Source organism: Pseudorca crassidens, chromosome 3 (assembly GCF_039906515.1).
Source record: "Pseudorca crassidens isolate mPseCra1 chromosome 3, mPseCra1.hap1, whole genome shotgun sequence".
NCBI lineage: Eukaryota > Metazoa > Chordata > Mammalia > Artiodactyla > Delphinidae > Pseudorca > Pseudorca crassidens.
In genome coordinates, this window is record NC_090298.1 from 28,502,441 (window position 1) to 28,519,119 (window position 16,679).

At 48.6% G+C, this 16,679-nt stretch overlaps 2 protein-coding genes and 1 long non-coding RNA gene across 7 annotated transcripts in view; 2 read left to right on the forward strand and 1 right to left on the reverse strand.

Moving 5' to 3' along the window:
• Positions 1-751: 751 nt before the first annotated feature.
• LOC137221193 (uncharacterized) lies at positions 752-6,661 on the forward strand. The gene is made up of 4 exons (XR_010941918.1): positions 752-1,198; positions 1,477-1,535; positions 3,255-3,819; positions 5,422-6,661. It is a non-coding gene; the product is annotated as an uncharacterized lncRNA (long non-coding RNA).
• A 1,055-nt stretch (positions 6,662-7,716) lies between these two features.
• Positions 7,717-11,925, forward strand: RXFP3 (relaxin family peptide receptor 3). Its single transcript, XM_067730206.1, is given in 5 exon segments — positions 7,717-7,818; positions 8,272-8,945; positions 8,947-9,514; positions 9,516-9,558; positions 9,561-11,925. Coding segments are annotated over 5 exon segments (1,509 nt in total). The 3' UTR covers positions 9,683-11,925.
• A 3,693-nt stretch (positions 11,926-15,618) lies between these two features.
• Positions 15,619-16,679, reverse strand: part of SLC45A2 (solute carrier family 45 member 2) — a 34,118-nt gene continuing 33,057 nt past the window's right edge. For 2 of the 5 annotated variants that reach the window (XM_067730479.1, XM_067730478.1), the window contains exon 7: positions 15,619-16,352. In XM_067730479.1, the coding sequence (XP_067586580.1) occupies positions 16,128-16,352 (225 nt within the window). In that variant the 3' untranslated portion in view covers positions 15,619-16,127. The remainder of the gene's footprint in view (positions 16,353-16,679) is intronic. The other 3 variants (XM_067730481.1, XM_067730480.1, XM_067730482.1) reach the window with 2 other exon arrangements.

Below are 16,679 nucleotides of genomic sequence, written 5' to 3' on the forward strand. Positions count from 1 at the left end.
CTAACACATTGCATTGCACATAGTAAGAACTCAATTTATAATTACGGTGGAACGAAAGATGTGATACTTGCAGATTAAGAAGAAGTAATGCAGAGTGAGCGGTGCCTGTACATACTCCAAAGGGATCTCGAGAGGATGGATCCTTTTCTGCTCTCTCTTATCTGAAAACACACTTTGCTTTGTAGAATCCCAGACTCTATAAAGTTCTGATTATATATCTTCTCTCTAATCTGACTCTGGGAGTAATTTCCTGTTCTCTTATCTAGATCCAGCTCAAGTTCTTCTGCCCAGCAGAAATCTTCCCAGAACAAACTACCCCAAACTCACATCCTAGACTTTATTTACCCGTTAATTATAGGTGACATTAATTGGATTATAGCTTTATATGTTTACTCAACTTTTCACATCAGTATATTATCTCTGTGATTATAAGTACCGAAACATCAGACAGTCTTTATACTTGTTTCAAAACACAGCAGAATGACTCTCTTACACATAATGAATGTTACCACATCTTTACCAGACATATTTCCTCATTGTTACATCTTGAAACCATACTTTTGGTATGAAGAAACCATCTTGAGGTCATACTTTTTATTTATATCTCCAGTGCTCATTTTCTAAGCCCCATCCCAAGGAAAATCCATCCCTACCTTGTATTCCACTTGCAAAGAAACCACAAGAATCCAGGAGGAATGCTTGAATACTCCACAAATCCGCCTGGTGGTTGTTTAGCCCCTTCTGCCAACAATGTGAACTTCAAATGAATCACCCGTGACCTTGGAAAATCAGGTCACAATGTACAGTCCTATAACTCTTTTCCAGGCTAATTTTCTCTCCTGGCACCAATCCACTGTAGGCATGAATTCAAATGTCTTCTTTCATTCCCACTTAAATCCAGGCGATGGTTTTTAACAGCTCTTCTCTAAACACTTGGAGAAGGAATTTCACAGAGGACTGCTTATCCTGCTACTAGCCTTGGCTACTCTTTTGAGGCTCATAATCTGAGTATCTCAGCCCAACTCCTTCCACAGGGAAGTCCAGCCCACCCAGACATCCACCCAGCCTGAAGTCCAGCCCTACAATTGCCTCAGCCCGAGAGGAGATGATGCCTCCTCTTCTACAGCCTATGGTTCAAAGTTTGTTTATTGACAAAGAGGACATCAGGGAAGAAAAGAAACATCATTCCCACTCCAAGGTGAGTTCTTCCCTCTTTGGGTCCAAAGTTATCACAGTGGTTGGCATCAGAGGGAACGGAAGAGTGTAGGGAGTAGCGGGGGAGATCTGGATCTTGCACTCGCAAATGGCATCAAACTTAGGCTTTTGCATCAACTCAGTCTTTACTTACATTAAAATACCAAATTTTTAAATAGTAAATATGTAAATTATAACAATATTATTTTGTAATTTGTTTTGGCATGTTTTCATTAGAGTACATATCATTATGTAAACTGTATCTATATTTATCTATATTAGGAGGCTTAGGAAAATATTGGAGGAGTCCCAGGCCTCTCTTGATCTGTGAAGGACCCCAGGTAATGGTATATCAATATTTTCTGTATTTAGTGAAAATATTTATCACATTCTTCAAGGTCTTAGTCCTAGTAAGCATATGCTCAACTTTTCTTTTTAATATTTTCTATTTGTCTCTATTATCCAGATTCAGCTTGGTGATGATAGTTCTAGTTTTCTCCAAGAGAACTAATTTTTAAAATAGATAATAAAATTAAAATGTTCATTATGATAACTTCCTCCAAAAAAAGTCATAGAAACTTCATTTTAAGAAACTGACTTTCCTGTACCACATGTTGGCTCAGGTCTTCTTTTCTATGCTCTCTCTCCTTGAATGATTTCATCTGTTCTTATAGCTTTAAAGATCAGTCCAGTCCTAATTTGCAAGCTCCACATACCCATGTTTTCAACTTCCTGTTTGACTTCTCCAACTGGAGGTCAAAAAGGCAATATGTCCATAAGAAATCTCTTGATCTTCTACCAAAGTCTTTTCATTTTCCAGTCTTTCCATCACACTAAATGTCTGTTAACCACCTAGGATTGGAAACTACTACATATTGGAAACTACTTTTCCTCTCACCTCTAACCCCTTCCAACCCATCATCATTACCACATCCTGGTGATTCTACTGTCCAAATAAAAACTCAAGTCAGGACTTCTCTCCACCTCCACAGTCACCACCCTTAAGCTGGACTGAATGTTTATGTCCCATCAAAATTCATGGGTTGAAATCCTAACCCACAATGTAATGGTTTTAGAAGGTGGGACCTCTGAGAGGAGATTGGGTCATGAGGATAGAGCCTTCATGAATGGCATTAGTGCCCTTATAGAAGAGACCCCAGAAAATTCTCTTGCCCCTTCTGCAATGGAGGACCCAGCATAGAAGAATAGAAGATGACCTTCTATGAACTAGGCCTTCACCAGACACCAAATCTGCCAGTGCCTTAATCTTGGACTTCCCAGAATCTGGAACTGTAATAAATAAGTGTTTGTTGTTTCCTTTACCTGGTCTCCGGTGTTTTTGTTATAGCAGCCTGAATCGACTAAGGCAAGATGCCACCATCTCCCACCTAGACTGTTGCAGTAGTGTTTTTCCAGGCTCCCAGTTTGCACCCTTCATGCCTTATAACTGTTTCACCAATCAGTATGGTCTTTATAATGTGTGAATTGGATTGCATAATTCCCCTGCTGTTCTGATTTGGACTCTCCCCAAATCAGATCCAGAACCAAAAATTCTAGTGAAAGTAGTTTATTTGGAAGGAGGCCCCTGAAGACACTGAAAGTTAAGTGTGACAGGGAACGGGAGAAACCCAATAAGCATGTATCGTCAAACAAGTTGCCACTCTGCCAGCTAAAGCTTATCTCTAAATTCTAGGGAATAAGTTAAAACACATAATCAGAGTTACTCTGACAAAGGGACAAGGAAGCTGGGGTACCTATACACCAACCTCCATCAGTCATTTGTTGTAGGCTCCTCTGAGAGGTGAGAGTGGGAGATTAAGTCCACCTTAGGCAACACCTATAGGCAGCCCCACAAACAAGCAAAGCAGCTTCAGAGAAAGGCCACTGGGAAAGAGTCACAGGAGCTGGTATCTGAAGGTCAAGTTGGCAACTAGGGAAATGGCATGTAAGGAGGGGAGATGGGCAAGGCACCAACAGCATCTCTAAACCTACTTAGATCCCTCCAGTAGCTTGCTCTTGAGTTTCGAATGAAATCCAAACTCTCAATCATGGTCTCCTAGGCTCTGTGTGATCTGACACTTGCTCGTCCTGGTCTCATCATGTGCCATTCCTTCCAGCATGGTCTCCCACCCAGGGTCAACTTTGGTTCTTTGCTCTTCACCTGCTGGAACAACCTACCTAAATCTGTTGGCCAACTAGTCTTTGGAGCTGGAGTAAGAGGACTTTCAACCACCTCCAGACATATTACCCTGCTGTCTTCCTTTTTAAAACAAATATTCTTCTTCTGGAACCCATGAAAACAAACTTGGGTCCACGTCTCTCTCTCACTGCCTCCGATATCGCCAGTGAGAGGCCTGCAGGAGAAGATGACACCTTTTGGCGTGGAGCTGCATATGTGGCTGGTTGATGACTCAAAAAAGTTGAAGGAAGAGATCTGGTGGGCATTGCAGGAGCTGTGACCCCAGATGCTGCCCAACGCCGAAGAATTGAGCCAGCAGATACTGAAAATGTGGGCAAGATGCAGCAGTGCCTGTTGTCCTAAATGGAAATAGCTGCTGCTTCACTGCCACCTCTGCGTCTTTGAAATCCTTGATGATAACACTTATTCCTCCAAGATTCCTTCAGGTGGGTGGTATGGTTTTGGTTTACTATTTTGGTAGGTAGAAGCAGTTCTAGTAGCTTCTACTTGGTCTTTCCTACCTTAGTAACAAAGATAATTATTAATTCCAATGGAGACAAAAAGTTGTGAAAGAAAAGAACAACAATCATATACTATATATGGCTCAGTTGTTAACGTTTACATAGTCATTACAGTGAAAATGCTGGGGACGGATCTTTCAAAAGTATAATATAAATAAACTGGGGGGGGGGTGTCAGAATGTTGGGAGAAGTGGAAGGAGAGGATGTGTGAGAAAAAAGCTAAACTTCCACCTTCCATGGTAGGGAGTAAACTATTAATGTCTACAATGAAAAAATAAAATACCAATATAAGTATTTCAACCAGAGTTATGCAGTATATAGCAAAAGAATCGGTTAAAAGATTCAAATGTGCCTCTGTGCAAAAGAAATATGGATGGTCCAGCTGTAGGGGAGCTGCAATTTTTTATAATAAGCCCTATGGAACCACATATCTTACTCTTAACAAATGATTCCCATTTTATTGGTGTAAGGTCGGCACTGGGCATCAATATTTTTAAGTGGTTTTAATGTGCAGGTGGCTTTATAGATGGAGGTCTAGCTTAGGTAAAAATGAAAGGTTTTTAAAATAAATCAATTCCCTGGAGTTAGACTTGGATATTCTATAGGAGTAGATAGTTAGGGGAAACTTGTAAGTTACCTTTGAAGGAATTGCCTTAGTAGAAAGATTGCATCTGAATGCAGAGTCCAATCAATAAGTGTGTCCTGTGCCCATACATGTGAAAAGTCTGAGCCCAGCACTAAGGGCAAACAACAATGATGATGATACACGCTCTGCCCTGCCAGGCTGACACTCTTAAACAAGACGAGACATATTCAGAAAGAGCCACAGCACTTCTTGATAGGGAGGCATGTCTTAACAGGTGTGCTGATAGAGGGTTCTGTGAAAATCAAGAGGGGAAACGATCAATACCTATTTCTCGGAGAATTCAGAAAGCTTCCCCCCAGACAGTAACCTTTGGCCAGTAATATTAAACAGTGTAAGTAACATCGAAATATGTTGAAGTGGGGGAAGAGAGAGATGACAATAGAGGAAGAACTTGCACAAGAACATTGTTAGCAAAGGTACTAACTTGGGAAAACAGACTGACAAGTGTGGATCCTCAGTAATAAAACTTGACACACAATTAGATTAATGGGGCAGGAGGAGGGGTAACAGCTGGGTTAAAACCAACTAAAAAAGCCCCTCTTTTAATTTTTCCATAAGGTTGATCCTTATGGATCAACATACAATTTGACAACATTGTCAGTTTTCCAAATTTTACGTTAGGAATTTATATGGTAAGATTTTGGTAATATTTTAACAGTATACCTAAATGATATTTGACCATGACTGATAAGCCTCTCTCTTTGAATATTTTAGATGCTGGTTGAGAAAAACATGGCCCTTGCCTTTAAGAAAAATGGTCTAAAATATCTTAAGGTCATACTGAAAAAGAACTTATTTGAAAAGGGATTTTTTCCTTCCATGACGCAGACTTAATTAAGTGATGCTATAAATTCCTGCTCACACGTGTGCTTCATTTTCAGAGAACAGACTTGGAAATGAAGAGCCTTCTAGGCCCGGAAGCACTCTGGCAGCATTCTCTGGGAATCACACTTGGGAAGAGCCTCTCCTAGGGGCTCAGTCTGAGTCCTGCTGCCAAGTACTCAAGGCCTGGCAGACCTCAGGAGCTCATGGTCCCCCCTGTCCTACAGTGAAGAAAATATCACTATTGGGCCTAAATGTGATTTTAAGGAAACCTGTTGAGACCCCCTTCTCTTCCTTTGCTTCCAATCCTCGTATGTGATCAACCACCAGTGGATATTAATATTTCTTTGGGACTTAAATTTTTTCACATGGAGAGACAGAAAAGGAATAAAAGTTAATCCAGATGTTCCCAAACTTGGGGGAAAATTAGTATCACCTGGAAGAATGTTTTTAAAATGTAGATTGTTGAGCCCCTTTCTGACTCCACTGAGAATCAGAATCTCTGTGGCCGCATGGGGCTGGGAGGAGAGCAGCGACTTATATTGAAATATAATCAAGCTCCCCAGCTGACTCAGATATCACCTGCTCAGCACCTAGCCTCAGAATATTTGAAAACCACAAGTCCTCCCACGTACCTACTAGGAAACCAAGGCAAAAGGCTTTCGGGGCGTGCCCTAAGCTTCCTTGTTTTGCAACAGCACCTTGAAATATTTTTTAAACTTTTTTTAAATAAAGGAGAAATAAAAATCTGATGGAGAAAGAGCTAGTAAAAATTTGAGTGAAAAGTAAACTTGAAGATGAGGCTACTAAAGCAGGGATAAGAGATGTAAACAGAAGCGACCTGTGTATCGGTTCCGCGCAGAGCTGAGTTTCTCCAGATCAGAACTTCTCAAAGGAAGTGGTTTGGTTTGGTTTTGGTTTTGATTAAAGCCTTGGCGCCCTCTAGCGGGTAAACGGAGTAGACCAGAGACTACCGTGAAGCGTGTTCTCCGGAACTGTGTTCCCGCTTGGGAATCAAGCTTGTTTCCGTTTCCCTTCACATGTTTTGGGTACCGCGGTTTCTTTTTCACTATGCTTTTTCTATCACCTCTGCTTTCAAGGCGCAAACTCTTTATCTCTGTAAGTAAAGTCACGAGCTCTGCAAGAGTGAGGACAGTTACGCGTAAGATACTTTTGTTTCAGTTTAGTCCCGGACAGTGAGGAAAACATTTCAAATTTCTTAAGTTTATCCTAAGAAATGTACATTTTACACCAGAGCGGTTGATCTGACATTTAAATAAACTTCAATTTAAGAAGTAATTCAAATGGTTTATATTGGTTCCCGTTGCCCAAAGGAACTTAAAAGATTCCTTAGAATTTACTTCCACCGGTCTGGAAAAAAAAAAAAAATCACTGGTTAAGAGTTCTGATTATAATAGTAGTGGAAATGGGGGGCTGGTGGCCAAAAAACAGCCTTATGAAATCCTCTATTCCAACTGCATCAAGGTAGAGTGTGGTTGTATATGAGTAAACAATCTGTTGAAGAGCTCTGGGCTGAGAGCTAAACATCTAATGTCTGTAAAGTCGGCACACAAATTACGTGCTCTGCTTCGCTTCAGTTCTCAGAATACACCAAAGCAGAGGGCAACACATGAACCCAGAGATTTGTTATGTGAAGACGCTTTGAAAATCCTGACAGTCACAGACACCAATTAAAGTGGTCAGCTAATTAATAAGGGGAAGTGGAGCTGGCGTTTGTGTATTCAGGAAGAGCCCTCATCTGATTTAAGGTCTGGGCAGGAAAAAAGAGGCCACTATCATTGCTTTTAAAAAGAAAAATGGGGGCTTCGCTGGTGGCGCAGTGGTTGAGAGTCCGCCTGCCGATGCAGGGAACATGGGTTCTTGCCCCGGTCCGGGAAGATCCCACATGCTGCGGAGCGGCTGGGTCCGTGAGCCATGGCCGCTGAGCCTGCGCGTCCGGAGCCTGTGCTCCGCAACGGGAGAGGCCACAACAGTGAGAGGCCCGCATACTGCAAAAAAAAGAAAAGAAAAGAAAAATTGGCAGAAGATTTTGCATTCGGGAGTGAGAAAGAAAAAATTCTAATAGTTATGTTTGAGAATAAGAAAGGAAAAGCGATCGCAAATCAAAGCCGACTTTCTCCAGCAACATAGGAAAATAAAGGGTTACGACCATTTCCTTTTGAAGCTGAAGAGGAAAAGGGAAATTGGCCGCTGGGCTCTTGCTGCCGCGCACCTCTCCCCGCTCCCCCGCGGCGGGCGCTGCGAAGTTCAGCACCTCGGAAAGCGCCCCCTCTCACGGCGCGGGGGTTACGCAGGCTCCTTGGGAGCCCGCGGCCTCGGTTTGGCGGGTGGGGATGCAACTCGCGGGAACGCTGCTGGCAATTCCCTGGGAGCTGACAACAGCGGAGAGACGGAGACGCGAAGCTGCGAGGGCAGCATCGAAAGCCCTGCAGAGAGTCAGAGCGAGGTAGACAGAACTCTGTTCAGAAGCCTCGTCCACGCAACTGCCGAGGAAACCGACAAAGGTATTTGAAAGAGAAGGAGAGGGCCCCCAATAGCGGCCTTGAGCGGCAGGGCGGGTATGCGCTAGTGACCAAGTGACAGCGGGAAACGCAGGGGGCAAAGTCTGACTCTTACAGTAGGGACCCGGAGACTGCCACCTTGTCCGGAGAACCTCTAGACGCCGACCGCTCGCCTTAGATACTGTGCTCCTAGGCTCTCGAATTCCCCTTCAGAACAGACGCTCCGCGCAACTCCCGCGCCCAAGGCCAAGCTCCGCTCGCCGGGGACGCGCCTGGCGCCCTGGTCCTAGGCGCTCTCTTCCGCGGCTGCTTTGAAAACCCCCAGGCACGCCGGAACCCCGGGAGAGCTGGACTCCCTTAAGGCTTATCTCCCGAAACCTGACCTAGAGGCACCTGCGCAGGCAGGTGGCCGCTGCAGCCGCGAAAGCCACCATGAATAAGGTGGCTGGCGGGGACGAGCTCGCAGAACTCTTCAGTCTGATGCCGGACCTTCTGCAGGCGACCAACACTAGCGGCAACGCGTCCCTGCAGCTCCAGGACTTGTCGTGGGAGCTGGGGCTAGATTTGCCAGCCGGCGCGGCGCCAGCGCATCCCCCGGGCGGCGGCGGGGCAGAGAGCGCGGACACCCAGGCGCGGGTGAGGATCCTCATCAGCGTGGTGCACTGGGCGGTTTGCGCGTTGGGGCTGACGGGCAACCTCCTGGCGCTCTACCTGATGAAGAGTAAGCAGGGCTGGCGCAAGTCCTCCATCAACCTCTTCGTCACCAAGCTGGTGCTGACGGACATGCAGTTCGTGCTCACCCTGCCCTTCTGAGCTGTGGAAAACTCCCTCGACTTCAGATGGCCTTTTGGCAAGGCCACGTGGAAGATCGTATCCACAGTGACGTCCATGAACATGTACGCCAGCGTCTTCTTTCTCACCTCCACGAGCGTGGCGCGCTGCCACTCGGTGGCCTTGGCTCTTAAGAGCCACCGGACCCGAGGGCACGGCGGGGGTGACTGCTGCGGCCGGAGCCTGGGGGACAGCTGCCGCTTCTCGGCCAAAGCACTGCGCGTGTTGATCTGCGCTGGCCTCGCTGCCCAAAGCCATCTTCTCCACCACGATCAAGGTGATGGGCGAGGAGTTGTGCCTGGTGCACTTCCCGGACAAGTTGCTAGGCCGCGACAGGCAGTCCTAGCTGGGCCTCTACCACTTGCAGAAGGTGCTGCTGGGCTTCTTGCCGCCGCTGGGCATCATCAGCCTGTGCTATCAGCTGCTGGTGCGCTTCATCTCCGACCACCGCGTGGCAGGGACCGAAGTAGGAGGCTCAGCAGCCGGGGGAGGCCTGGCCAGAGCCAGCGCCCGGAGACGCTCCAAGGCCACCAAATCAGTGACCGTCGTGGTCCTATCCTTCTTCCTGTGCTGGTTGCCTAATCAGGCACTCACCACCTGGAACATCCTCATCAAGTTCAACGCGGTGCCCTTCAGCCGAGAGTACTTCCTGTGCCAGGTATACGCGCTCCCGGTGAGCGTGTGCGGGGCGCACTCCAGCAGCTGCCTCAAGCCCATCCTCTACTGCCTCGTGCGCCGCGAGTTCCGCAATGCGCTCGAGAATCTACTGCGTCGCCTCGCGTCGCCTTCTCTCACTAGCAATGCGTCCTTTCTCCGCCGCCACCAAGCCGGAGCCCGAGGACCAGACCGGCAGGCCCTGGCGCCTCTCCACCAGGCCGCGGAGCCCGACATGCTCTACTCTCCGCCCGGCGTGGTGGTCTACAGCGAGGGGCGCTACGACCTGCTGCCCAGCAGCTCCGCCTACTGACGCAGGCTGAGGCCCGGGGTACGCAGGAACTGCCAAGTGGCCTTCCCTCGGCGGAAAAGAGTAGAGCGGATTAGAGGATGCTGGGGGCCCCCGGATCAAGAGGTAGGAGGGACGAGGAGAGAGAGAAACACAAAAGAGCAGCCTACGAAGTGGCCAGGGGACCTTCTCCGGCGAGGGGAGGCTGCGAACCCAGGTGGAGAGAGGAAGGTGGCAAAGTGGCCGAGACCAGCCTCAATGGACCAAGCCACCAGCCTCCGTCCCCCTTGTCTCCACACACACCCCTTCCTCTCCTTATGCTGTCAGCGCTGGGCTGTGTGGGACGCCCAGAAGCCGAGAAAGGCATCAGGAATGTAAAGCAGTTCGGGGACAAGGAAGAGGGCCTCAGCCAAGTGGTGCGCAGACAACTGAGCGCACTTATTTCAGCGACTACCCACCCCCGCCCCAGCTCTTGAAGGGGTCCTCAAGGTGCACCCAGTCGGGTAAGCCACTCACAAAACCTTTGCACCTTGGCTCCGGGGCTGCCCAGGCGCGAAGGCCTGATTTGCTGCTTGGCTGGGCGGAGAGCCTAGAGTATGGGACCAAGAAACTTCTTCGGAGTTAGAAGGAAGGAGTGACTATCTTGGTCCGCCCTCAGGGGAAATGCACCGCGAGAGAGCCACCTCCCGTGGCGCGTATGGTTTGTCACTTGGGATGGGGAGAGCGGACACACGCGGAGCCCGACTGAGACCCTGCATGGCCTCTGCGCTCATAGGTCGCCGAGACCAAAACCCTCCGGCGTGCGTGTGAGAGCCCCTTCGCGGGGGAGTGGAGTCTCTGCGGGAGGGAGCGGACGCAGTGTAGTTCGAGGGGCTGAATAGAGAGACCTCTTCAGGCTACGACCCCTAAAGGAGAAAGGGGGCTCTCTGGGTCCCCCAGCAGCGACTGCGCCGCGCGCTGGAAGCTGGGCGTCTGGGTTCCCCTGAGAGCCGTGTGGGTACCTGGAGACACTCCTTGCGTTCGGGTCTGCGCGCTGCAAGTGAGCTGTGCCCAGGAGCAACTTGAACAGGTCTGAGTAGACAGGCTACTGGGACTGGGGACTCCCCTGCAGCCTCTCCCCCTTCACTCTTTGGCAATCGGAATACCGGTTTGATTGAGGCTCTGGGCCAGCAAGTAGGGGGATCGTTCGGCCGCGTTTTTCGTTGGCTTAGATGGAAGATTAAGAGATGCTGTAGAAAGGTGGTTCCTGAAACCCAAATTCCTGGAAGCTGGCGTCTGATCTTTCAAGTGGGGGTTGTGGGGTGGGAAGGGGAATGGGAGACTCCGGTAAAATCTGTCCTAAAGGGAAAAGAGTACCGAGAGTCTGTTTTGAGGGGATCGCCAGGATTTCAGGTGTGGGGTTTCTTATTGTTCATAACATTGAGGAGAGAAGGCAGGGAGTCAGAATTCCCGCAGGACTCTACCTTAACCAAGTTCCATTCATTCTAAGGAGTGGTCAGCACGTTGACATGCGTGATGAATTCTTCCTTAAGCCCCAGTGTATGGGACCATCTGAAGGGTGACACGTTTCTCATAACAATTCCGTTCCGGTCACGGCACAGTAGTCCTTTCCTGAGGCTGCTCAGAGTGGGGATCGAACAATCTACCCATCCAGCTGCCAGTTTTGACCGAGGTGCTACGGTTGTTCTCTTTGGCGACCTAGTTTGGGATCAAAACACAGGTAATGTAGGCACCTACTGGTGTGCTTATTTAATACCATAAATAATCATTATACAAACATGTCTGCTTAAATAGCCTCTCGAACTGTCAATCGTTTTGTGATTTTGTTGGCAATTCCCAGTAGCGTCTGAGATTTAAGGCTCCAAACGTGAACTGCACGGCCCCAGCGTCCCGGCCCTGCTTCCTGTTAACACACACAGTGCAAACCCTCAGGCCTTGCCACAAAAACAAAAGCTGCCTCGCATCCTCAATCCTGAGTAGCCTTGAGAAGTTACCTTTTTCAGAAAACAGAAAAATGCTTTTCTTTAAAAGTAGTCACATCAGTCTCTCTTTGCCCTTTAGAAAGAAAACTTACTGATATTGATATTGAGGACCCATGGGCTAATAAAAATTGAACTGTAAGCCCTCCATGTCTCCAAAATACAAAATAAATGAACAAGTAAACACCCACAAAGAACAAATAGTAGCATGGTAGTGTATCTACGTGTAACGCTGGTATTAGACATTTACAGAGAGATTCTCTTTATTAAAGCAACTTGCCTTTTCAATTTTGACGATAGAATAATGTGTGGGTAGCCCAGGATTTGGGGGGAAATATGTTGAAGTGTGTGCTTCTGGGCACTAGAAAAACAGAAGGGGCTGTGGGCAAGGACTTCGTGAAAAAACTCTATGAAACGAGTCACCTCGTCCCCACCCAAACCCGAGGACTCCTGAGAACACGGCTAGAGGGAGCAAAGACCAAGATTTCTGTCTGTCACAAGGACAAAAGCATCAACAAGGAAATGGTCAAATCCAGTGGACATCAGCAATTTATTTTATGAATGCGTGTTGTGTGCCTAGCTCTATCCTGAGTGCTGGGATCACAAACACGTTCCTGACCTTTAGAAGGGGACAGCGCCATGTACACAAGGCAAATGAGTCATGGGACAGTGAGTTGAATGTCATAGTAAGGGCTAAAAGGAAGTGCTGTCTATAGGAACACAGGGATGGAAAGCTGGATTCTCCTGGGGGAAAGCAGTATTTGACATGGACCTAGGAAGATAGGTACACTTTAGATGGGCAGATCTGGCAGGTGAGACGGGGGAGTGGGCACAGAGAGAGGGTGTCTGAAGCTGAGGAAATGCAGTGATGGAAGGCTTTGAGGTTGGAATGCCAGGTGCATGGTGGGGGAGGGAAGCAAAGCCGTGTGGCTTCCCTTTCTCCTGCAGGATTTCCTAGGATTTCTGTGAAGAATGTAGATATCCCTATACTTGCTTTATTTGTCTGGGAATGAGACATTTTTGTCTCAGAGAGGATATGTCATTGGTACACTAAGAACAAGTACTTAGGTTCCCAAAGGTGGTTAAAGGATTTTGAAACTGGATTCTATTCACTCATTCAAACTTCAATGAAGTTAAGGGAGTAAAGTATTTGAATATTTGAGTGTGACTCTGTGTGTGTGTGTGTGTGTGTGTGTGAGAGAGAGAGAGAGAGAGAGAGAGAGAGAGAGAGAGAGGCTGTGTGCTCTAGCTCCCTTCTTCATCCCATAACCCATCCAGTGTTCCATCTGCAAAGAGCTTCCCCTGTAATAAAGACCAGGCCCTGATGCCCTGTTGTTGGTCAGAGATGACTACTCTTGACTTCTTGGGGGGTCCAGGTAAGAGGACCCTCGGCTGTAGGTCACCCTCCCAGCTCACCCAGTCATTCATTTCAAAATCTTTAATCACCTGAGCAGTCCTTGGGGAAATGATCAGGAAATAAACACTGAACTCAGCACACAATTCCATTTCCACAGCTTGCAGAGGTCAAGAAGAGGTAGGTGAAGCAGGAGAGGCGGCTGGGTGCTGTTTCTTTCGTAATGCTGGGTGCTGTGTCACGTGGGGTCCTGGAAGCCCTGGCTTCACCCACACTGTGGGGTGGGGGCAGGTGTTCTCCCCGGTCACTCCTCTAAGTCAGTCATGACCCTGCTGTGCTCAGATGGATAACGTGAGGCGGAGAGGGAGGAAGGAAGACTGGGGAAGATGGAATATTTTTGCATGTGAATGTGGTAACTTCATTTGGGAGTGAATACACTAGTAGAAGGCAGGGGGACCCGGTTGGGGGGCAGAAAATAAGTGCCGCTGTGGAGAGGAGGAAAGCAGGGCTCAGAGGTTGATAAGTGAAGCAATAGCACACTCAGCTCTGAGGAGAAAGCTCAGCCCGGTCTGGAAAAAGTTAATCTGGAGAAAATGGGATAAACTGTGGGAGCCCAGAGAGCCTGTTGCTGGATAAGCAAGATGTGTGTCTTGCAGGAGGCAGGAAGGGGTGACCGCTGCGGTGTAAGTCGCTGCCTTCCTTCCCCTCACCTCCCCCCCACACACAAACCAGAAGTGCCCAGATCCACAGGGGTGCCCCCGACGTGCCGCCCCACACACGCTAGCACTGCCCTAGCCACGACCCAAGAGCAGCAGAGATCAGGTTCGTAAAACAAAACGGAGGCAACCAAGAGAACTGCAGCAGCCTGGAAGCCCACAAGTGGTGAGAGGAGAGTGAGTGTGAGAGAATACAGCCCTAGCCTGAGACCACTGGAGCAACTGGGAAGGAGAGGGAGGCTGCCACGCGGTGACAGTGTATCTGGCCCTGCCCTTCAGCTGGTACTCTCTGGTACTCCCCTCAGACCCGGGCAGCCAGGACCCCTGCCCTGGCTCTGATTATTAGGGGGCACTGCTCTGTCCTCCCCTCCCACCTGGACCCCTTCCCACATGGCAAGGAATCCAGAGCCGCCTGGAGCCTGAACTCCACACCCACACCTTCTAGATTATGCTCCGGTGCCCAAGACGTCAGAATTCCCCATCTGAGTGGCCCTGAGTCTACAAGGGCTCCGGCGGTCCTGTCCTTCGGAAGGTGAACGACACCGCTGAGCCTCTGCACACTTAGGTGCGAGGGGAGGCTGAGGGCGGCTGTTTGAAGGTGTGGTCGAGGCTGGAGGGGTTGGGAAGGCTGTGGGTATGCAGGTGCCCAGGTGCACACAAGGGCCCTCACAGTGCTGGGTGGCACTAAGGGTGGGGGGAGGAGGGAGGGGCCTTCATCAGCGTTCTCACCCCGGGCCCCGGAAAGCAGAAGTTGGGAGTGGGCCTGCACCCCTTTTGCCCCCGGCAGTTTTGCGAAAGAGAACCCAAAGAACCCCCAGAGCACGGTTCCTCTTCTCGGAACCCCTACCCCCAAATGAGCTGACCCTGCAGGGGCCTGGCCACTCTACCACACCATCCATCCTGCTACACAGGAGAAAAACCAGAGAACAGCCCAAATCCCCACGTTCCTGTTCTCAGAGCAGCTCGTTTCCTTTCTCCAAATTCCCTTCGAACATGGGAGGTTTTGATAAGCTAGAAATTCACCTGAGGCAACGACTACACTATCAGACTCTAAGATGAGGCAGGAGGAAGAACCACAAACATTTTTTTAACTTGTAAACACTTGGGGGCAAATCATTCCGCACCACTCAGGCACATCCGGTGTTATTCAGACAAACACTTATGAAAGGCTGGGGATGGAAGGATCGAGGTCTGGGAGAGCAGGACTGTGAGCCTTCAAAAATAGTGACAATGGCTGTCATTTTTCTAGTGCAGACCAACTGTCAGCCCAAGCGCTGCTCTTACCGGAAACAGCAGAGCCGGAGTGCCTGGGGTCGAGGCCCAGCTCTGCCACTTAGGAGTTGTATAGCTTCAGACGAGTTCTGTAATGCCTCTCTGCCTCAGTTTCCTCATCTGTAAAATGGAGATCAGTAACAGCAGCCTCTCTCAAGATTGCTGTGTTAACACAGGTTAAACGCTGAGAATGGTGGTAAGCACTCCGTAAGTGTTAACGTTATTACAAATGGTCGCAACTCTCTGGGGTAGGAATTATTACCCCAAATGTGCAGATGAACGAGTGTGGCTTGGGTGGGTCTGTAGTTTGCTGGGGAGCAGCAAAGCCAGGATCCCAAACCAGCCCGGCTCTAAAACTCATGGTCTCTCTATTAAACCATGCTGACCTCTGGCTGAGAAAACGGCTTCACTTGGAGAAGAGAAATGGAAGGCAGTTCTTTGAAAGGCTTCCATAGAGACTCCAGCGGCTGGAACAAAAGTGCAGACTGGAGAGAAAGATTTTTACTGTGTCAATAAGATGAGCTCTTTCAAAAGTAGCAAATCCTCCAGCATGAGATGTTCAAGCAGACTTGTCAGGGATATTATAAATTAGCACGAATTATGAACGAGTTAAATATGAATTAAAGATGACTGAATTAATATCTTTAAATAAATCATTGGCAATATTTTGAGTTACAGTGAATTTGACGAAAAATATTATTCCCCCCCGCCAACTATACATGGACAGCAGGTTTTAAAAAAAAATCACATCACAGCATAAATCCCAGCATCACAGGGACGTGCTAGTCTGCTTCTCAGGTTTCGTCAAGGCCTGAAATGCCCTGTGGAAAACAGACCCTGCCTCTCCATTCCGCTGCACTGAGATGGAGGGAGAAAGGCCCGGGGAGGTGCCGTCACCCACACTTGCCCTTTGCCCCCAGTGAATGGAGGCATAGCCCAGTCTCTCCTAAGACAAATGATGCCTGAAATAGGGAAACGGATGTGCAGAGGGCTGGCTGAGAGTGAGGAGTGGGCAGATCACCGCAGCTGAAGTCGTAACACGCGGCATCCCATGGGCAGATACAAACAGTGCAGAGCTAAAGAAAAGATCGATCTCCTGCCGTGTGCTCCACTGTGTCTGGGATTAGGAACGATGTCTCTTTATTGACCTAATCCATATATCTAACAAAGAGAGCCACAAAACAACAGCCAATCAGTGACACCGCAGAGGCTGTGATCACCACGACGACGACGCTCCCGGCCATGTTGACCAGAAGGCCCAGGCCGCCTCCAACCAGGATCTGAGCCAGCTGCACCATACAGGTGAGGGCGGCGCAGTCCACGCCCTGCCCTCTCACGCTGCCGTCCGGGCCCCCGCACCGGGCCTGCTGCCTCTGCAAGGGAAGCACAGGAACAGCGTTTGATCTGCACCAACTGTCCTTCAGGGCAGAAGGCAGCAAGCAAACTTCTTCTCTAAAAATCCAGGTAATAAATACTTGCAGCTTGTGGGTCGTTGATCTCAGCTGCAACTACACCACTCTGCTGCTGCAGTGCAAAAGCAGCCGCAGAACGTAAACCAGGTGGCCTTCCAACAGAATTCTATGACACGGGTATTTGACTTTCATGTAAGTTTCCCCTGTCACAAATATTATCCTTCCAGTGATGTTTTAAAACTCATTTTAAAATGTCAGAGAATTCCTAGAATTCCTGTCGTGTCTGTA